Source organism: Trachemys scripta, chromosome 1, assembly GCF_013100865.1.
Source record: "Trachemys scripta elegans isolate TJP31775 chromosome 1, CAS_Tse_1.0, whole genome shotgun sequence".
Taxonomy (NCBI): Eukaryota; Metazoa; Chordata; order Testudines; family Emydidae; genus Trachemys; species Trachemys scripta.
In genome coordinates, this window is record NC_048298.1 from 133,044,549 (window position 1) to 133,065,980 (window position 21,432).

General features: G+C 50.4%; 1 protein-coding gene across 3 annotated transcripts in view; it reads left to right on the forward strand.

Annotated features, from left to right (window-relative positions):
• Positions 1-21,158, forward strand: part of LOC117884914 (alpha-2-macroglobulin-like protein 1) — a 50,591-nt gene extending 29,433 nt beyond the window's left edge. For 2 of the 3 annotated variants that reach the window (XM_034785905.1, XM_034785926.1), the window contains 19 exons: positions 460-580; positions 1,209-1,434; positions 2,080-2,206; positions 2,344-2,465; positions 2,794-2,845; positions 3,221-3,304; positions 4,555-4,731; positions 5,494-5,575; positions 5,700-5,856; positions 9,543-9,617; positions 11,425-11,587; positions 14,055-14,260; positions 14,682-14,897; positions 16,646-16,770; positions 17,868-17,958; positions 18,794-18,862; positions 19,097-19,199; positions 19,859-19,900; positions 20,569-21,158. In XM_034785905.1, coding sequence (XP_034641796.1) covers positions 460-580; positions 1,209-1,434; positions 2,080-2,206; positions 2,344-2,465; positions 2,794-2,845; positions 3,221-3,304; positions 4,555-4,731; positions 5,494-5,575; positions 5,700-5,856; positions 9,543-9,617; positions 11,425-11,587; positions 14,055-14,260; positions 14,682-14,897; positions 16,646-16,770; positions 17,868-17,958; positions 18,794-18,862; positions 19,097-19,199; positions 19,859-19,900; positions 20,569-20,597 — 2,267 coding nt within the window. In that variant the 3' untranslated portion in view covers positions 20,598-21,158. The remainder of the gene's footprint in view (positions 1-459; positions 581-1,208; positions 1,435-2,079; positions 2,207-2,343; positions 2,466-2,793; positions 2,846-3,220; positions 3,305-4,554; positions 4,732-5,493; positions 5,576-5,699; positions 5,857-9,542; positions 9,618-11,424; positions 11,588-14,054; positions 14,261-14,681; positions 14,898-16,645; positions 16,771-17,867; positions 17,959-18,793; positions 18,863-19,096; positions 19,200-19,858; positions 19,901-20,568) is intronic. The other variant, XM_034785915.1, reaches the window with a different exon arrangement.
• Positions 21,159-21,432: the final 274 nt, after the last annotated feature.

The following is a 21,432-nucleotide window of genomic DNA, read 5'->3' on the forward strand; positions in this document are numbered from 1 at the left end:
CCTGGTAAACTCTCTGTTCAACCCTGTATGTAGCTGTGACACTGAGTACCTTTCCCAGACCTGAAAAAGAGCTCTGTGTAAGCTGGTCTCTCCCCAACAGAAGTTGGTCCAATAAAAGATATCATCTCACCCACCTTGTCCGTCTAAACTCTGTAAAGGAATACTCTATTCCTATATGCTACACCTCCCTGACACCCACCCTCAACCTGCTGGCTCCATGCCAGACTATGTGCTCCTGAGGGCTGATCTCCCTCTGATGCCTTCTTTCTCTCCCTGAAGTCATTGTCTTGGTGTCAGACTGTCCGACTGAGGGGCTGATGCCCTCGCACACCCCTCTCCTCTGCCAGAACTTGATGTCCAAGTGCTGGGCTGTGTGTGACTGAGGGGCTAATCTCCCCCTGAAACACTAAACACAGTAGCCCGTACATCTTTACTGACCTGCCCCTTTACTTCCCACAGTCATTCCCTTGCCTGTTCCTCAACCACATGATGGTGTGGCGCCAAGCCCTGAGAAGGAAAAGAAGACAAAACCACGGACACATTTTCCAGAGACCTGGATCTGGGATCTGGTCCCCGTTGGGTGAGTGACCCCCCACAGATCCACCACCAGGAAGAAAATCACTGGTGATCCCTGAGCATGGAACCCTGTGCCATCTCCAGTGGGTGCTGAGCCTCACTTCGCAGTGCCTCATGATGGGATTCAAATACTCCTCCAGCAAAGGGACTGAGGAGAAGCCTTTGCTGGAAAATCCCTATCTTCATGATTTGTACGGTCCCGCTGTACGGAGTGAAACCTTCTGTCTATACCCAGCGGGCCTCTCATGTTTCCCAAGCAATATATCATAGTCACACATACACAACAGGCACCCAAAATTTGACGGAAACATTTAGTCCCCTCTATGAGTCTTCAAAATGGGGGAAACAATTCAGTTCCTCCCCCCAGTCTCTGCTCCCGGTCTTTTATTTGGGGGGTTATGAAGAGAGCTATATGAAATAATTTGCATTAAAGAAACTGGTGCTCTAGAGATGAAAGGTTTTGTACCCAATTGCCCTATCCCCCTGAGTCAGCCAATGCCCCAGAGCTGGCACTGGATGGAAACAAGTGCCCTAGAGGTGAGAGGCTCCATGCCCCATTCCCCAGTGCACTGGCTGCCCCAGTCTGGTTTGTGGTGGTGCTGAAGGATCTGCTGTCTCTATCCATTCTGCAGTGAGGAGGGGAAGGCATCTCTCCAGGCCACTGCTCCTGACACCATCACAGAGTGGCAAGCCGACATGTTCTGTGTTGCGGACAGTGGCTTTGGACTCTCACAGCCGGCCAAGTTCAGGGTCTTCCAACCCTTCTTTGTGGATGTGACACTGCCATACTCTGTGGTCCGGGAAGAGACCTTTACCCTGAATGCCAACGTCTTCAACTACCTGAAGGACTGTATCCAGGTGAGTTCTCCACATGCCCTGGCAAGGACGTACCCACAGCGCTTGGTCCAGAGACTGAGTACACTACTCTGAAGTGCCCCGGTCATGCACATCTGGTTCACACCTCGCAGACTGATATCTCATAGTACCAGAGGTTCCTTCTCCCTTGGACAGCTGCCAGGTGCCCACAGTGGAGCTGGAACACTTTTTGGAGTGAGGGTGCTGAGCTGCACTCCTCTTACCCCTATCCACACCCTCACCACCTCCTAGAGCTGGGGCCGGGAGCAGGGCCATGGCTCCAGGAGGGGGGATGCGGACAGGGTAAGGCAGCCAGGATCCCGCATGTGGGGCCGGGGGCCGGGACACCACGGCTGAGCAGGACCCTGGGCCAGCAGCGAGCTCCTGGGCATGGGGCTGGCGGCTGAGTAGGGCTGGCGGCTGAGTGGGACCAGCGGCTGAGCAGTAGCGGGGCCAGCGGCCAGGACCCTGGGTGGCAGGGACACGGGGCCAGCGGCCGGGACCCTGGGTGGCAGGGGTGCGGGGCTGGTGGCCGGGATCCTGGGTGTAAAACTGGGGTGCTGCAGCACCCCCCGCATCCCTACTTCCTATGCCTATGGGTGCCCAGTACTAACATGCTGCCCCTGCATTTGTACCCCTCATGCTCAGGTGCACACCAGCCTGGCAGACTCTCCGGAGCTCCAGGTTGAGTCTTGCTCAGGCTGCCAATACACCAGCTGTCTCTGCGCCAATGAAGCCAAGACCTTCTCCTGGAACGTGACAGCCACCAAACTGGGTGAGGCAGTTGAGAGGGCAGAGGGGGCAGGGGGAAATTTGAATATCTATCTGTCTGGCCATGTGTCCCTCTCGCCCACTGCCCTTTTCCAGTCTCGGCTCTGAGCCCTCAGTGATGCTCTCCTGTCGCCTCCCCAGGCAAGGTGAATGTCACCGTGAGCACCGAGGCACTGGAGTCACATGATCTGTGCGGCAATGAGATCGCCGTGACACCCCCACGGGGACAGACCGACACGGTGATAAAATCCCTGCTTGTCAAGGTCAGTCGGGCTTCAAAGGCAACAGGAGGGTCCGGCCCTGGGACAGTAGGGTCAGAGAGGGAAGTGGGGCTGCAGGGGGACATCAGCCCCTCAAGCACAGATAGACCAGCACCAGGACAGCAGGGCCAGGGCGGGGAAACGAGGTGGTGGGGAGAGATTAGTTCTCCTTGGGCACAGATACAGCGGAACTCAGGCAGCAGGGTTACGGAGGGGAAATGAGATATCGGGGGGTGAGTAGCCCCCCTCAGGCACAGACAGGCTGGCACTGGGACAGCGGTTTGCCTTTCTGTTGTCTCCTTTCAGACTCACACTCTTTTTCCTTCCATAGCCGGGTGGTGTCCTCGAAGAGAAGACTCACAACGTCTTCCTGTGTGCTACAGGTGCGGATGGACTCGTCCCCTGATTGCTTTGGCTTGTAATGGAGGCTTCTGTGTTATTTCTGGGCCCCAAATAGTGGAGGCAACTGTTCAGAAAGAAAGCACCGAGAGCACCATCCCCTTCCGAGAGAGAGGCGCTCTCAGGCACAAGTACCATGCCCATGTTGCGTTTACACTCCGTGCTGTGAGGAGCAGCTCCCCGGGGTGAGAAGTGCATGCTGTTTGTATGCGCAGGTCATCCTGCCAGGACCTTCACTATCACGTTTGGGCTCCTTCTTTACACTCTATGAGTGGCGCCTCCTCCTGCTGTGTTGGACCCATGATTCCCACTTTCCTCAATCTCCCACATTGTTAATTCTTGGGTTTTGTCTCTCTCAGAGGATCCAGTTACTGATGAAGTTTCCCTGAAGCTGCCAGAAGGAGTCGTGGAAGGATCAGGCCGAGCCACTGTCTCTGTCATTGGTGAAGACCCTTTCCCTATTCCCTTGCTTCCAGGGGGAAGATATCATGCAGCGTCTGGCACTAATGCTGCACCAACCCCAGGCCTCTGTCAAACATGGCTGAAGCTTATAGCCCCTGAAAGCTATATCAAAAACCAAAATCCTTTTCTGGAGCCACTGCCCTCCCAGAAGAATTATCCAGAACGAAAAGCACCCCAAACAGTTGGACTGGAAAAGGCAGTCTTTTGGGGAGACCATGCCACAGATTTCAACATTAGGAAAGATTTCTTGAAACCGAGACTGAGAATTCCACCCTTTGCTCAAATTTCATCCCAGTTTCAGTCTCTAGCAATCCCTGCCACAAATAAATCCTCTCTCTCCTCAGAATTGCCACCCTGCAGATAACTGTAGAGGGTTTTCATCTCCCCACTCCCCTTAATTATTGCTTAGCCAAAGGAAACAGACTTAGTTCTTTTAGATCCCTCAAACCCTGTAATCGGTGTATTTCTTTCTTCAGGGGCTGCTCTAGTGTGGGTTCATGGGTTCAACTGCACCCACAGAAATAATGAAAACCAGGGTGGGAAAACAGGCAAATATACACTTCTCCTGGCCTGGTCTGGAGGGAGGGTCCTGGAGTGTGGCGTGGTTTGGAGAGCGAGTTGCCCCACACTCACCCTGCAGTGGTAGCTTCTGTCCCACAAAGCTTGGCCCACTCCCAGGTCATGACTCCCCGAGCAGAGAGCTGGCCAAAGCCCCGTGGAACAGAGTTGCCACTGTGGGGGGAGTGCAGGGCTGGCTTGTGCTCCAGCCCTGCTCCCTCCGTGGGCCTCCCCTCTGCACCAGGCTGGGATTAGGATTGGTGTGCCAGGGTGGCGTGTGCTGCTGCAGGTGTTCAGTGCCCCGCAGTGCATCCCCTGAATCAGGAGGCTACATCCACCCCTGCTTTTCACTGAATTCCCTGCAGAGTACTGGTGTATTACTAGTACTGTGGGCCCAGATCCTCAAAGGTATTTAGGCCCCTAACTCGCTTCAAAATCAATGGAAGTTGGGAGAACCAGATACCTCTGAGGACCTGGGCCATGGTGTCCAGAGCTAAACTCAGTATTCCAGAGAGAGCCACACCAGGTCCATAGAGAGAGCGATTATCAACTCCCTGTTCCGTGACGTTATGTCAGGGCATATCCAGATTCCCTTCATGGTTTAGAAGCATTAGGAACAACACTGGATGATAGAGCTGATCTCACGTGTTTTCTCTCCATCCTCAACCTCCAGGGGATATCATGGGCACAGCCTTACAGAACTTACACCAGCTACTTCGTTTGCCCTTTGGCTGTGGTGAACAGAACATGGTCATGTTTGCTCCAAACATCTTTGTACTCCAATACTTGGAGAAGACAAAACAGGCTACCCCAGAGATCAGAAACACGGCACTAAAATTCATGAAGACCGGTAAGCAGTGCCCTTCTCTCTCCTCCTCTGGTATAAGGAAGATACTCTACATCGTGGCTGAGGGGCATTGGCAGAGCTGTGTGGGGAGCCCAGGACTGGAATAGAAGGGAGCTGCAGGGCAGGACTAAGGGGCATTGGGAGAACTGTGGGGATCTGTTCCATAACAAGATGCCACAAGGAATAAGCCTCAAGGAAGGAAAGACCATGCTTTTTAACAAGCAGCACTTACACAGAATGATAACTCCTCTATAGTTAAAATTAAGACCAGCTTTCTGCTTAAAGCTTGACTGTTCTAAGTGCTCTAAAATCCATACGGTTATGCAGATTGCCTTGAAAAGTGGTGTACCTCATGGGGATTTGGTGTAAGGTCAGTGATCCAAATTTGGGGCCATTTGACCTGAGATACAGCTACCAGAATAAAACCAGCTTTTCTGAAAATTCACATGTTCTGGCAACATTTGTTTGCTCACAGCTAGAGCTCAAACCAGGGCTTAGATCACTGCATCAGGGTCTCCCACACACGAGGGACCTACCAGCCCTTTGGGGAAATCAGATTTAAATGCGTTTTGAAAAAGAGTTTGCTTCTCCGGTGAGGTGTGCTAAGGCTCAGGCACCTGTTCAAGCTGCCAGGATCTGACAGGGAACGAGATGCTCTCTGTAGGTGTGGGGCAATCCTGTGGAATACCACATCCGGGCTATAATTCAGGGGGTGCTGCAAGTCCTTAGGATTGAGAGACCATCACATTCTTCCTGTCTCCCCAGGTTACCAGCGCCAACTGCTCTACAAACACGACAACGGCTCCTACAGTGCCTTTGGGAAGCATGATGCCGAGGGCAACACCTGGTGAGTGAGCAGAATTGGGGCCATCCAGCCACACCTATGGCCAAGAGTATGAATGGGTATGAACCTTCCTGCTTCTGAGGCCAATAGATACAAAGATCCTCTCTCCTCTGCTCTCTGTTTGCAGGCTGACGGCTTTTGTGGCCCGGTCCTTTGGCCAGGCCAGCTCCTACCTGTACATCGATGAGCGGCACATACAGGATGCTGTCCGCTGGCTGGGACAGAACCAGCTGCCCAGCGGCTGCTTCCAGAGTGTGGGGAAGCTCTTCAACAATGCCCTCAAGGTATGGACACTGGAGGAGTGGGAGAAACCCTAGTAGTAGGGAGGAGAGCTGGGTCCTCGGCAGCCCCCACAGAAAAGCTCTCTGCTCCCACTCGCCACAGGGAAGCACTCTCCCACCACATTGCTAGCTAGAATGAACTGTAATTGAAATGAGTGTGTTATAACATCAGTGTCCTCTCCCTTACTGCTTTGATCTCCTCTGGATCCCCTCAGGGATGACCTCTGAATCTGAAAAGTGACTATCAGAACGGCACCCGGGGGTGCCATGTTCATTGTCTCTGGGAGAATCCCCATCAAATGGGCTCTGTTTACAAAATACAGATACTTTTTTCTAACTAATGCCCCAGAAAGCCCAGCCTAGGCTCGGAGAGTCAGTCTGGCTCTTTCCTTCTCTCACATCATCACCTGCCATTAAGTTTGCATGGTGTAAATGATAGAAACTCAGAAAACCATTCTGCTGATGACACGCAGGCAGGAATAGAGCCCAGCTCTCTCTCTGGGCTATGCTAGCTCTGCAGGGCTAGCAGAAGAAGGCATCAATGCCAGCAGTTCTGACTGAGGACACACAGGAAGCCGGTCGAAGAAGGGGCCATTTTTACATAGTCACTTTTCAAAGTAGAACTGCACTTGTAGTAGAACAACTGACTGCAGATTGGTGGAGTGAAGCAGCAAATAAGCCTTGTGCAAAGTGAGATTTTCCTCCCCGAGGCTGTATTTCCTGAGCCTTAAAGCTGGGTTTTACTCTCGGATACTCCTGCGTGAGTGTGGAGCCCCTGCACTGATGTTAGTAGAGTGAGTTACTGCAGATTCGTGCCGGTCTCACTGAGAGGAGAATCTGGTCCTTACGGTGCACAACTTGTAACAAAAGATGTGAACGTTTTTTCTAATCAGCTAGAGTTCCTTGAGTCTGTCAAAGAGAAAAGGCCCAGCTCAGGCTCCAAGCCAGCTTTCTATCAACGAGATGGGGAGCTCCACTCTCCCTCTCTGAGTACCGTGGAACTGTAACTGCCACATTCCCTGGCTTTCCTCTGAATGCCAGATTGGCCCTGCGGGCTCAGCCCTGCCTTCTTCCTTTACCCTGGGAGAGACCTGAGCGGGAAGTTCCCTGTCTGCTGTCCGGTAGTTCAGGTAGGGCGGCTGCACCCAGCCACAAAGAGATCTAAGTCTTCAATCTCCTTTCCCCATACGTCCACAAGAGGAAGCAGAAACTCCTGTAAGACATAAATTGCTGTGACGCTTCCTGGAGTATACAGGGTTGTGAAGCATCTCTCTACTACCAGACCTTAGCATGAGGAAGCCTTGTCTGTGCCTGCCATGGGTCAGCTCCCAACTCCACTGGCAACACAAGAATTCCCCTTTAGGCTTCGCAAGGCTCACTGTCACTCTACAGGTTAGCGATAGGCACACACCAGCCCACCGAGCATCTCCCTGGAGTGTCCGGCCCCTGGTCCACTGGGCACACAGAATTCACAGATACATTGCTTCCAAAGAAGCAGAATGCCCCAGCTTACCAGTTCCACCTCAGATCCCCGCTCCACTTAACACACAGCCCTTAGATATGTTTACAGTGAAAACGAGGGAGAGTTTATTTAATAAAGAGAAGAGACTGGACTGACAGCAAGCAGAAGTACTGGAAACACAAGGTTATATCTAAAATAAAATCATAACACCCATTTGAGAACCTAGGCTTGACTAACAAGTCTTATAGAGCAATGCCCAACCCCAAAGTCCTTCCAGCATTTTTCAGCCAGGCTCGGCTGGGATCTTCCATTCATGAGACAAGTCATGCTGCCAATTTGCCTCCTAGGTGAACGATGCCAGGTGTACCTCTGCACCCCCCAGTTATCCTCAAAGAATTTATTGCCTTTACTGATAAATAGGACGCTCCCCCCACCAACTGGTTGTTTCTTCCTGTATATTCCTTTCTTGTTGATTGCACAATCTATCGATTAACATTTGGCTCAGTTGGTAGATTGGCCTCAACTGTGAAGTGGACAATACATTCTATACATATATTTTGACAGAGAGATAAGTGACCCTTACCTCCTGCCTAACAGGAACCTGTCTATTACTTTCTGGTGACCAGCCCTAAGTCACAGACTTAAAAAACATAATTTTCAGTGTACATACACATAACTCCTTAAATATTATCCATCCATACATTTTGTAATGATTATGACAACCAGTGGGTTACTGACTTTCAGAAGAGCATGCAGCCCTTATCTGCACATACAGTTCGCAGTGAGTATGATGACCACTGGCTTTCAGCAGGAACCTTACATATCGCCATTGTTGAACTATTGGGTAGATATCCGACCCAGGGGATCTCTGTAACTCTTATGCATCCCTTATGCCCTCTGCCAGTTGGCACCAAGGGGTCCTTGGGTCATCCAAGCCCAATTCACCTGAGATGACATCTCTGAGCTGGAGGTGAATGAGGAAGAACAGATGACTGAGGCTAAAGTATCTGTTTTTGCTTCCCCTGATAGTCACCTCTTCATCCTCTCCCCCACATGAATAGTGCTTCAAGCTATGAGGGCATCTTTGGCTTGAGTACTGGCCACTTCTGTATCATGAGGCCAGGAGAAGGCTCATCCCCAGTAGAAATACACATAGATGTCATTAGAAAACTTCCATGGGTCTCTGTTGGTATCTTCTGGTTTCTACCAGAGGACCAGTAGTCCCAGAAACGTCCATGGCTCTATTTGTAAGAACATAAGAATGGCCGTACTGGGTCAGAGCAAAGGTCCATCTAGCCCAGTATCCGGTCTACTGACAGTAGCCAATGCCAGGTGCTCCAGAGGGAGTGAACCTAACAGGTAATGATCAAGTGATCTCTCTCCTGCCATCCATCTCCACCCTCTGACAAACAGAGTCGAGGGACATCATTCCTTACCCATCCTGGCTAATAGCCTTTAACGGACTTAACCTCCATGAATTTATCCAGTTCTCTTTTGACTTAGTTGACTAAATGGAACAAATCAGAACTGGATGGAGATTGTTCATTGGAATTTTGACTGAGGAGATGTCTTGTGATAAAGGCAAAATAGTCCTGATCAGCCAGGCTCTACCAGGAGTTATGGTTACAGCCTGCCCTGGATTGTCAGTGGTAAGGAAGTCAGGCCAACTCCATCAAGCCCCTCAACAGAGCTTTGGCTTCTTCTTTACTCATCCTAGGTCGCATAGACAGCCCCAGGCACATATAGAGGAGGAAATTCTTTCAGATCTGCTTCACGAGAGAGGGAGTTGAGGAGGCTCAATTAGATGGAGAAAGATGGTTTAAGCCTCAGCTCTATTGTTTATGAGCCTAGCAAATCTCCAAGCTGCAGTGGATGGAGCATTGTGTGAATCTTTAGAGCCAAATCCTTTCTGGGATCCCAGAGACCAAGAAAATCCAAAGGGCTCATGATACAGGGCGATCAGGACCTGGTATTGAGACGGGGCCTCTGCACCCCCTCTCATTAACCTGGCTAAAGATTTCTCTAGCCCAATTTGCAGAGCATGAAAATTTGGCCACAGTGCAGGTGGCTTCTCACTGCTCCCTCTGCGCCACCGTTAATCTGACAGAGCTTTCCCTGTCTCTTACTGAGGGATGTCTGGAAGCACTTTCCACATGGCAGGGAAGTAATGCATGCCCCCTCTGCTCTCGTTTCACCTCTTTCTCCTGCTTCTCTGTGCACCCCACAGGGTGGCGTGGATGATGAGATCTCGCTGACGGCTTACATCACTGCCGCGCTGCTGGAGCTCCACCTGGAGAAGAATGTGAGTAGCTCCTGAACGTTCACTGGGGTTGGGGGAACCCTCCACCTGGCCTCCTTCCAGAGCCCTAGGGTACAGGGAATGGTGGGCCTGAGTTAGGGAAATCCACTGCCACTTCATTACTGCTTTGTACGTCACCAGCATGGAGAAGGCAAAGGGCTGGTGATTCAGAAGTGAAGAGCATCTCTTTGGGGAAGAATCTGCCAATCCCCTGCTTGGTGGATTTTGTGTGAAATTCAAAGTCCCAGGTTCTCATTTCCCCCTCAAAGCTGCTGACTGTCACCATGGGACTGGAGGACCAAGATAATTTGATCTTCTTTTGTCTGGGCCACTTGACTGAAATATCCGGTCATAGTGATAACACATTATACATCCCAAAGCATGTTCCACCTATGACTCAAGGCTCAGAATCCCCCTCTGAGGCAGGCGAGAACAATCTGCTTTGTATAGATGGGAAACTGGCACAGAGAGAAAGGACGTGACTTGCCCAAGATTGTACAACAAGTCAGTGGCAGAGTCAGAAAATGAACCCAGTGGCCTTATCTCCCAGTCCTGTGCTTGAGCCATAAGAAATCCCCCATCCCTAATAAACAGCAGGGCCCTCATTGGAAACCAGGCTCTGTGTGTGAGTCAAACTTCCTTGGGAAATAACATACAAATAGTATCCACCTACCCAATGCAAGATGCAATATCTGAGCCACGCTTCCTAGGGAAATACGTTAATTAAATATGGGAACTGTTAGTACCCTACATTATTGGGAGACTGGAATTAATAGGCCATGGGCCAGATTGTCAAGCACTGGCCTTCATTCTTGCACCTGTAAATTGTGGTGTAAATAATCAGAGGTATAGTTTTGCACCTACAGTTGTGTGAGGGTGCACATTCAGCTATCATTTAAACATCTAGCTACTGGTTTCATGAGTGCTGTCAGGTGCTTAGATGCCCAACTGGCTTCAAGTGTGCCTGCAACTCTGCAGATACAAAACCAGAAACTCAGTTAATGCTGGCTTGAAAATCTGGCCCTGGGACTCAATATTAACGAGCCAAGCAACAGAACTTCCAAACCTGGGTGCTGAACGTTAGGGTCCTTAATTAAAAAAAGGCTCAGTTTTCCAAGCTGCCGTACTCCCACCACTCCCATTGACTTCAAAGGGAACAGGGAGTGCTCAGTGCCTCTGAAAATCAGGTCATTTCTATTTAGGAGCCTCATCTTAGACATGCAGGTTTGAAAACGTTTTTCCAGGAGCATTACTGGGTACATCCACCTGACATGAATGCTGTACAGAAGTGACCACACACGGCCAGAGTCCTGTCCCAAATTACAATGCTTCTCATGGAAAATCCAGGATGATTCTTTGTCCGCTGTGACTCTGGGTATGTCTACATGGAGCTGGGGGTGTGATTCCCAGCTTGAGCAGACATACCTGGCTGGCTCTGATCAAGCTAGTGTGCTAAAAATAGAAGTGTTGCCATGGTGACATGGGCAGCACTCTGCGTATGCTCCACATGTGATCCTGTCTGAAACTCAAGACACGGACTTGGACACCACTTATGCCTCTGTGGCTACCCTGCTATTTTTGGTGTGCTCACTCAATGAGAGCTAGTAAGAGTACGTCTACCCAAATAGGAAATTACACCTCCAACTCCAACAGAGACATACTCTACTTTGGTTGTTTCCAAGCTCTACTTGGGGCCATGAGGGGAGATCCTTCCAGAACATGTTCCTTGGATGTATTAGAATGACCGGGGGATTGAGAACAGTTCCTGGAAGCTATACGTGGCCTAACCACCTTCATGTTCCTTTCTAAGGGCACCATGGTGGATGACGCTTTACTCTGCCTCAAGAAGGCATCACACAATGTCAACAGCACCTACGCCCAGGCCTTGATGGCTTATGTCTTCACACTGGCCAAGGACATGGAGACAAGGCAGCAGCTCCTGGAGCCGCTAGACCAACTGGCTGGCCAACTTGGTATGGTGGCTTCTTTTAGTAGCTACTTGTTCCCAAAGAAAATTACTCTGGCTGTTGGTAACACCTGATCCTGACAAGTTCTGAGCACTGCCAACTTCCTGGGATGTCCATGGGCCAAATCCTGAGGTCCTTATTCAGTTTGTTCTGCTATTAGTCAGGCATCCCCCCCACCCCCCTGCCATTGAAGTGAAGTCAGTGGGAGTTCTGCCTGAGTAAGAACTAAGAGCTGGAGAATTTCAGTTAGACGTCTGTGTTCCTGATTAGGTGCTTCTGAAAATCTCGCCCAGTAAGAACTGAATAAAGACCGCAGGATGTGGCACACTGTAAATATACACCATATAATTAAAGAGCGACGGGTTCATTCAGCTTCATTTGCTCTGAACTAAATTGGGACTATCTCCACCGAGAACAATGGAGTTACACTAGAGTCAAACAGATGTGAGAAGAGAAAATCATAGCTCTCTGGCTGTGCATTCTGCCTAGTCTATCCAAGCATTTTAGTGCTCCCTGAGTAATTTTAGGAGACCTTAGACTACATTTGAGGGCTGTATCCACTGCTGTCCTGAAATAGAACCTTTTTTCTCTTTCTCCCTTGGTTTCCCTCGCTGGTGGTTTCTGTTCACTTAATGAATATAATTACAGTTGGCACCCAAGTAGTTGAAGCCCAGAGCCTCTTATTGAAAGACCTCAGAGAGAAACTGTGGGTCAGATGGAGTTGTATTGGCTCCAGAAAACCCTCTGCTACTTCTTGGAAAGACTGTTCTGCTTGTGTCACCTTGGAAGTAGCTAATCACAAATCTTTCCTGCCAGAACATTATTGATTGCCATGGTAAATATCCCATATAAATATAATTAAGCAATTTACAGTACCTAGAGTCAGTGGGCCAAACCCTATTGTCTTTACGTGGTTTTTACTTAGTCTTTGCTCCGTCAAATTCTCAGTGAAGCCCATGGGAGGTTTGCCTGAATGAAAATGTCAGGATTAGAAGGTGGCGATTAGAAGGTAGAGAGGGCCCTCAACTTCTGTCAGCTTTAATGGTGGCCAGGGTACTCTGCACATTGCAGAGTCAGCTCTTTAGGATTCTGTCCTCTCCATGTGAACAAAGGCCACATGGAAATCACGTTGGGGATGTGTTGCTATATGGACCTACAGGCTGATTAAAATCTCTGGTGGGTTCTGTTAGTTTAAAATCAAATTCCATGTCTTGTCCAAGGTGCGACTATGGTTACTGACCCCAAAGACCCTCCAGTTAACGGTGTCCAGATATGGGTGTTACCAGATTCCATATATTCTTACCTTACCACATGAAGTTCTTGAAGCGTTCCTTAGAAGTGAGGGGAGAGCTGGTAAGAGGGACTTAGGCTACTGGGCTTTCCTATAAAACAGCCAGCCTGAGCTCTGGGACCCCACAAGGTGAGAGGGTCCCAGAGCCTGGGCTCCAGCCAAAGCCCCAAACATTTACATCACAGTTTTACAGCCCCACACTCCGAGCCCTGTGAGCCCGAGTCAGCTGACCCAGGCAAGCCACATGTGTTTAATTGTGGTGTAGACGTACCCTGAGATCACAATGTGGCCCAGAGAGCTACCAGCTTCTGCCCTTTCTAGCTCTGTTTTCTAGCCTGTCGTAGAGAAGTCTGCACAGACTTCACCTAAACGAGTCACTGTAAAAGCTTTTTTCTTGTTTTGTCTCTCTTCCTTAAAGTGCATGGCCTGCTCTGAATAATGACTCTACTGTTCGCATTGTAGGTTCCCATGTCTGTCTCTCAGTGATTAAGTATTAAATGGGTTCCATTTCAAAGTTTTTGTTTTGATCTGCCAGCCCTGCAAACACCCTCATGGCTCTGAGAGTCAAGCTGGGCCCTTTCCTTCCCCCACATCATCATCTGCTACGAAGATCCAGTGAGACAAACTCTGCCCTCGCTGATGCCAGGGCAGCTCCCTTGTCTTCTGTGGGTTTGCTCTTGTGTCCCTGATGGGACCTTACTGAATAATTCCATGGATGCACAAGTAGGACTGGAATTCTGCTCTCTCCTTCTGAGCCGTGCTGGCTCTGCAGGGCAGACGGGGATGAAAAACATGTTGTTGTTACCACTGAAATCATGGAGCAAAGCTCCTGAGTGAGAAGGGGCCATTTTCACATTTTACATTTTACTGTTCAGAGGAGAACTGCACTTTAAATACAAACAACCCTCTGTTCAAAGGCCACTATCATCTGGATTTGGGGGCCACAGCAGCTACCTGCGTGTCCCTAGAAATGAAGGGATCGGTGCTCTCAAGGGAGAAGTGAAACCAGGCCCAGCAGTGTGCAATGTAATAAAAAGAGGTTCAGGAGGCGCTACAGTCACTGCAATAGGAAGTGCCCCAGACAGGTGTGAAGTGGATTCTCAGCCCCCAGGGGGCTCCAGAACATAGTGAACTGCTGTTCTGTCAGACTATGTTCTCCTCCACTGTTTTTCTTCCCCTCAGGAGGGCACCTGCCCCAGGCAAATGATGAGGACTCCTCTGAAGCAGTGATGGAAGATTCTTCGTCATCAATTGAGACAATGGCCTACATCCTCCTAACTCACATTTCCAAACCAGAGGTGTCAGCTGCAGAAATCTCAGCTACCTCCCAGATTGTGCGCTGGCTCACCCATCAACGGAACCCCTATGGGGGCTTTGCCTCCACTCAGGTACCACCCAGCTCCCTCATGGAGGGAGAAAGAGACCCTGCATGCTTGGGGAATCAGGGGCCATGAGCCTAACCTGGCAATGAAACCCTAAAGGGAGGGATGCAAGTAACCTGCAGTGCTTGAAGGATCGGAGTGTCAGTCCCCATGCTGGTGACCTGTGGTGAGGATCATGCTGTAATGAGGGCTGGGGGTGGGAATCTGGTAGCTTGTGGCCTGGATGATGTAAATCTTGTTTGTTTGGGAGCTCAGAGTTGGAATCTTGGCACTGGTGCTGAGAGGGGTGCGGCTATCACCACATTGCAGGGTGGAGTGTGCGTGCTGGTGTGGGTGCCCCACAGCGCACAGAGCCCGTCCCTCCAAAGTGTTGACTCTTGATTGCAAAGAAGTGACACAGACAAGGTGCCTGTCTCTCTTTCCCCAGGACACAGTGGTTGCCCTTCAGGCCTTGGCCAGATATGCAGCCCTGACATACCACGAGGCACAAGGGGTAAAGGTGACGGTGCAAGCCAAGGAGGGCTCCCAGCAGGAGTTCCATGTGGATAAGAAGAACCAGCTGGTGCTGCAGCAGGCATCTCTCCCTCAAGTCCCAGGGGAGTACGTGGTGCAGGCAGTCGGGAATGGCTGTGCGTATGTGCAGGTGAGTGACAGCCCATTGGAGTCAATAGGAGTTTTGCCACTGACTCCCAGGGGAGCAGGATTTGGCCCAACTCTATGTATCTGTCGGTCTGGGTCTGCCTTTGACCCTGTCTATACTAAAGGTGGATCCTTAGGGGGCTTTGGCATGCTCACTAGAGGTAGTTACAGTGAATATTGCTTGAGTGCCTCCACGCAACAGCATTTCCCTGCAGGAGCATGTGTCAGCCCTGCTGGCCCATCCACAACTACTGTGCTGTGGCCTGGTGTGTTCTGGGAGAATATGAGCAGTTCTTTGTTCCTAGATTCTATGCAGCTATGATTAACCTCCTGCAGAACACAGGCCATATAATTTCACCCGTGGTTCCTGCATCAAGTCCCAGTATCCTTGTAACAGCTGATGGGGTGGGGACTGTGGCTACCTTTCCCATGATGCATGTCCCTTGGGGATGTCATCCCATACAGAGATGGGGAATGGAGGAGAGCTGTCTAACCCTGATACACTGAGAGACAAGGTGGGTGAGATAATATCTTTAGTTGTGTAGCACCCCCACAACACATCTTTTAAGACCCCTGGGTCCTACATATGGCTATCACAACACGTGGTGTACCAGTGCACTAAATGCCCCAATAACAACTATGTGGGTGAAACCAGACAATCACTACCTTCTCGAATGAACTCACAAGGAAAATGATAAAAGACAAAACACCCTAACACCCATGGGAGAACACTTTTCACAAAGCGATCACTCCTTGTCTGCAAAGGAAACCTGCACAACATTTCTGCAATGAGCCTGGGAGCTTAACCTCATAACTTTGTAGATGCTAAAAAACAAACATGGAATCAAAATACTAGATTTATGCCTTATTACAACAATCTATAACCCCTAATCCTCACCCCCGCCCCCAGTTTTTTTTCCCTTTCCCGCCTATGACTGGAGAGGTGTTAACTGGCCGCTTCACCTTGAATGATCCCTTGAAATATGTGTTAACTACTTATTCTAAACTATCTGTTCCACCTTGTATTTAGCGGACACCCTGAGGGATTATCTACACTTAAAACACTACAGCTGCGTGTCAGTGAAGACGCTACCTATGCGGACAGGAAAGGTTCTCCTGTCAGCATAAGTACTCCTTCTCCCTGAGATGCAGTACCTATGTCAACAGGAGAATTCTTCCATCAGTGTAGCACTGTCTACACCAGGGCTTAGATCAGTTTACCTGCATCGCTCAGGGGTGTGGATTTTTTCACACCCCAGAGCAACCTAATGATACCGACCTAATTTCCTAGTGTAAAACAGGCCTGAGTACATTTCCCAGACCTGAAGAAGAGCTCTATGTACCTCGAAATCTTGTCTCTCACCAACAGAAATTGGTCCAATAAAAGATTTTACCTCACCCACCTTGTCTCTAATATCCTGGGACCAACATGGCTGCAACAATGCCTGATACACTAACACAGTTAGTCCTGCCTCTCACCTTAGAACCCAGCTACCATCTGACAGCTGTGCAAAGCCAGGCTCACGAGCAGCTTCACCACAGTTATCCCTGGTGTAACCATTGAAGTCAGAGGCCTTATGCCAGGGATGTATTTGGCTCCATAGGTTAACCATGTTGTATATGGACACAAACCCTTGTGTGGGGTCAGCCAGGTACCATCTGGTGACAAACTGGTGAGAAGCCTGTGGTGTAAATGGGTCTGTTTACGTAGCGAGCCCCCAGGGCACTACATAGACGAATTCTTCCCCCCAGACGACGCTGCGCTATAACGTCCCGCCCCCAGACAGCAAAGCGACCTTTGTCCTGGATGTGAAGACGGCACCTGAGGAGTGCAACCATGCTGCCAGGAAACACTTTGACCTCCATGTGCAAGTCAGGTATGGGATCCCTGCCCGCGCTGCTTCCTGAGGGTCTCTCCCCTGGCTCCCTTTCCTGCAACAGGGCTGGGGCAACATAGGCAACCCCATGAAAAGCTGCCCAATGGAGCTCTATGGCCAGGGTCGGCTCCAGGGTTTTGGCCACCCCAAGCAGCCAACTAAAAAAAAAAAATAAAGCCGCGATCGTGATCTGCGGCGGCAATTCGGCGGGAGGTCCTTCGCTCCGAGCGGGAGTGAGGGACCGTCTGCCGAATTGCCGCCGAATAGCTGGACCTGCAGCCCCTCTCCAAAGAGGCCGCCCCAAGCACCTGCTTGCCAAGCTGGTGCCTGGAGCTGGCCCTGTCTATGGCAGTGGGGACTGAGATGCACTGTCTGACCTTCTCCTCTTCCCGCGCTTCTTCCGTATCTTGCCAGCCCTTATAATATGTCCAGAACTGGGGGGAAGGGAAGGAGGAGGGAACTAGGGGACAGCAGCTGCAGATTTTCTTTTACTCAGGAGAAGGGGGCAACTTGCCTCATGCTCAGGCAATATGGGCTGGAGCAGCCCAGAGTCTATAGGCAGGACACGGCTGTTCAGGACAGTCCTCATGCAACCCCTCTGCTCTGTGTGAGAACCACGAGAGCGTTGTGGAAGAGAGGGAACACATGGAGGGAGGAGGGAGTCCAGTTCTGCCCGTGATCGATCTTCGGGATGGGGAGTATCCTGGTCCATACTTTCCATGCTCCTGAGACCACTGGCTGCTCTGACCTCAAACAGCTTCAACCGTTCTCCCTCCTGAGGCCAGATGGCAAGAGGCGAGGGGCTGGGGACCAGGCCTGTCACCAGCTATGGAGCCTAAGATCTCTTATCACTTCTTGCTCAGTGACCCCATCCCTGGGAAATGGAGATTGGGATGGGAGAGAGTGAAACATGGACAAACCCTCTCCCACGCTGACCAGGCAGGGTAGAGAGTACGAGGGAGGGGTTTTTCGCTCTCTCTTCCATTGGCTGGAGGGGACTCAGCTTTTCTGCAACTGGGTGATAGGGGGTGTTCATCACCCACTCCAAGGACTGCTACACTGACCATCTTTGCACCTTCTCTCCCATCTTCCTTCAGCTACGTCGGAGATCGGGAGCGCAGCAACATGGCTCTGATAGAGGTGATGATGCTCTCAGGGTTCGTCCCCGTGAAGAAGTCCTTGAAGAAGGTGAGCTGTCCCCACCCCAACTGTCCTTCCCTGATCATACGGGGACCCTATGTTCCATGCATGACTCAGTCAGAAACCACCAGCTCTTCAGGACAGTTTATGGAGAGATTTCCACCCATGGTACATACTGTGTATTGAGACTCCACTAAACGCAGAGATTGGCCATATTCTCAGTTACATCACGAGGCAACATTGAGTCCAAAGGAGTTGCACCACAACACGTCCCAATATATCTCAAAAAGTCAGCATTGCCATGCGGTCTGTCATGATGTCTAGGGATATATCCTAAGGCAACACTGAGTCCAAGGAAGTCACTGTGGGACATGTCACACTATACCAGAAGGAAATCAGGAAGCTCTGTTGTGTGTTCCTGCTGAAGAGATCGAGCTGGCCTGCATTTGTTTATGGGGGTATGTTCTAAACCTGACAGAGGCCCCCACCTTGTATCCTGTGTTCTCCCTGCAAACCCAGTACTGTCGTAATCAGGAAGGCCACATTCTGCCTCATGGGTGGGGGAAGGGGCAGCAAGTTTTCCAGCACTCTCGTGTGCGGGAAAATTTGCTGCCCCCTCCCCCATACATGAGGCAGAATTCGTTTATCTAATGGAGCAAAGGGATTTGTGAAATACAGTGATGGGAGGCGGGGGGCTCTAGAGTGTGACACCCTCCATAGGCCGGGGCCATGAGACTCATTGGGCCTGGCTGTGATGTCACTCACCGCAGTTTTACACGTCTGTAACACCATGGACCCCTCATTCACACTGGCATGTATGAGTTCACAGTAAAGCCCAATGAGCTGATGCTAAACTGCGCTCATCTCTCCTGCTCCCTGGCAGCTGGAGAAGATGCCCCTGATGAAGAAGACGGAGGTCGAGCCCAGCAAACTCACCATCTACCTGGAGGAGGTGAGTGCAGTGTAGAGCTCTATTAGTTCAACACGGAGTGGGAGGGTGCACATGAGACAACCAGGGTGCACAGGGTGGTGGGTACAGCTAGGGCTAAGGGCGAGCAGGAGAGAGTGAATGGGAGACCTGACACGGTGGAGACAGGGGAATTACTGGGGGGGTGGGGAAGATACAGTTGGGATTGGGGTGAGCACAATCATAATCTTCTTCATTCCCTTCACTGTCCTTCCTTAGCTGGACAAGTCTCCAATCAGCTTCAACTTCTCAGTGAAACAAGAGATCGAAGTGCAGAACCTGAAGCCAGCGACAGTGACGGTCTATGATTATTACCAGCCAGGTAGGATCTCACTGTCAGAGAAATAAGTCACCAACTTCTCCTCTGCCCACACACACAGCTCTGCCCCTTCCTCTCTGTCCTGCCTTGCCGCCCCACTATTATTCCAGTCCTGGGGCTCCCACATACAACCTCCCAGACTTGACTTGCCTAATGCCTTGATCATGTCTTGTTCCTCTCTTGAGCAGAGGCAGGCTGTCACCATGTTGGTTTTGTGATGTGGGGAAAACCAAACTCGATGCAATAGTGGCCTGCTCTGGCTCTTAACTCAGGTCTCGGTAGAAATGGGGCTTCTTTGTTAATCTACTCTGTCACCTCCAGCTCCTCAGGTCTCCTGGCAATATTAGGCTCTTGTTTAATGAGATAGGAATGGGACTTTACCCCAGCTATACATTTAAAGGGGCCTTTAACGCTACAAACCCTGACCAATCTGGAGGCAGAATGTAAGTTTATGCCTCTCATGAGTATTGTAGTAACCCCAGTGGCCATTGGTTACTCTCCTTTCCCAAGGGATGTTGGGAAGATGCTTCTCCTGCCATCTAGGCACTGAAGAGAATGTGGCAGGGAACTGAAGTCACTAGAGATTGCTGTCCTAAAGGGGGAGCAAGCTCGGGGTCTTGTGCAGTTCTGCATTTCACAGCAAATTCTCCTCCCTCGTACAGGTGACAATGCGATTACAGAATACAACGCCCCCTGCAGCTCAGGTAGGTGTGGCATGGATACACCCTCGTAGGGGAAGCCTATTGAGTGGTTAGAGCAGGGGCCCGGAAGTAGAACAGATGTGTACTATTCCTTGCTCTGCCACTGACCTGTTGTGTGACACTGAACACATCACTGCACCTCCTGCTGCTTGGTTTCCCCATGTGATGTGTATCCTAGTGGTGCAAAGCTCCACATCTCATTCCTACACAACCCTAGCCATTCAGTCCTCTCTGATGTAGGACTGAATTTCAACCAGTGATGGAGAGGTTATGGGATCTGTATCCAAGCCCCTGAGACCTAGTTAATGGGCTGGATCTGAACCTGCCACCTAGAGATGAAAGACTCTGTCCCCCATTTCCAATCCACTTTAACGATGCAGTCCCACACCATCCCAATTTAGCCCAGGACTGGAACTGACCACATGGATATTAGTGAAGAAAGAGTATCTCATTCCCTGAGTCCTTTAAATTCATCCAGCATCGTGGATGTTCTTATTCTTTTAAAAACAACGAGGAATCCGGTGGCATGCATCTGAAGAAGTGGAATTTTTTACCCACGAAAGCTTATGCCCAAATAAATCTGTTAGTCTTTAAGGTGCCACCGGACTCCTCATTGTTTTTGTGGCTACAGACTAACATGGCTACCCCCTGATACTTATTCTTTTCTTCTGCAGATGTCAAGAAGGAGGATTCCCAGTAAAGCCCTCTGGCTCTGAGCCCTGAATTTCTCAATCTGGGCATCACTGCTGGTAGGGGAAGAACTTCCCAGCTTTGGCCTCTTTTCTACGAGGCTCATTTCTGTTCCCCTTCGCTTTCTCTCCTTCTTTTGATCGGCACCCATCTTCTCAAGGGGAAACCTGGCTTGAGGCACAATAGTGTGGAACTGGGCTGTAACCCAGGAGAGCCAAATTAATGGGTCAGGACATGCAAAGAGGAGAGCAAAGCCACTGGGGGTCGCATCCAGGTGGGATCCATCTGCTGGAAGCAAGGAGGTAAGAAAGAAGGAGGAAGAGCTGGAGAAAACGGTCCCCTCCAGATGCGCTGGGAGCTCTATGATCTCTTCCTTGCCTTGGTTTCTTCCTTTGCGTGGGATTTCTTTAGGAATCAAGGAAAGGCCTGACCTGCCAAGTTCAGATTTGGATCCTGATTCCCCCAGAGCAGCAGGGAGTTTGCTTCCACGGTTTTGGTTCAAGCCCTACTGTATTAAAAGCAAAATGAATAAACTGTACTATGGAGGCCTGTGTGCTGTGCGCCTGTGGAACCCATGTCTCCTGGTCCTTGTCTCAGTATCTCTTCTCTTCCTAGAGCAGATCGAAAATCTTTACATCCACGAAGTTCTGGTTTTTGTTTTAAAACATAGCACCGGTAAAAGCTGACAGCCTGGGGCACTAATGGCTTTTCTTTAACCCCAGACCAGGCAGAGCAAGGACAGTAGCAAGGGCCAGCTTCCTACACATGCACACCCTGGGTCACCAGCGTGTGTCACTCTGTCCTGAGGGAACTCCTCTGGGTTGACAGGCAGTTCAGTAGCCACG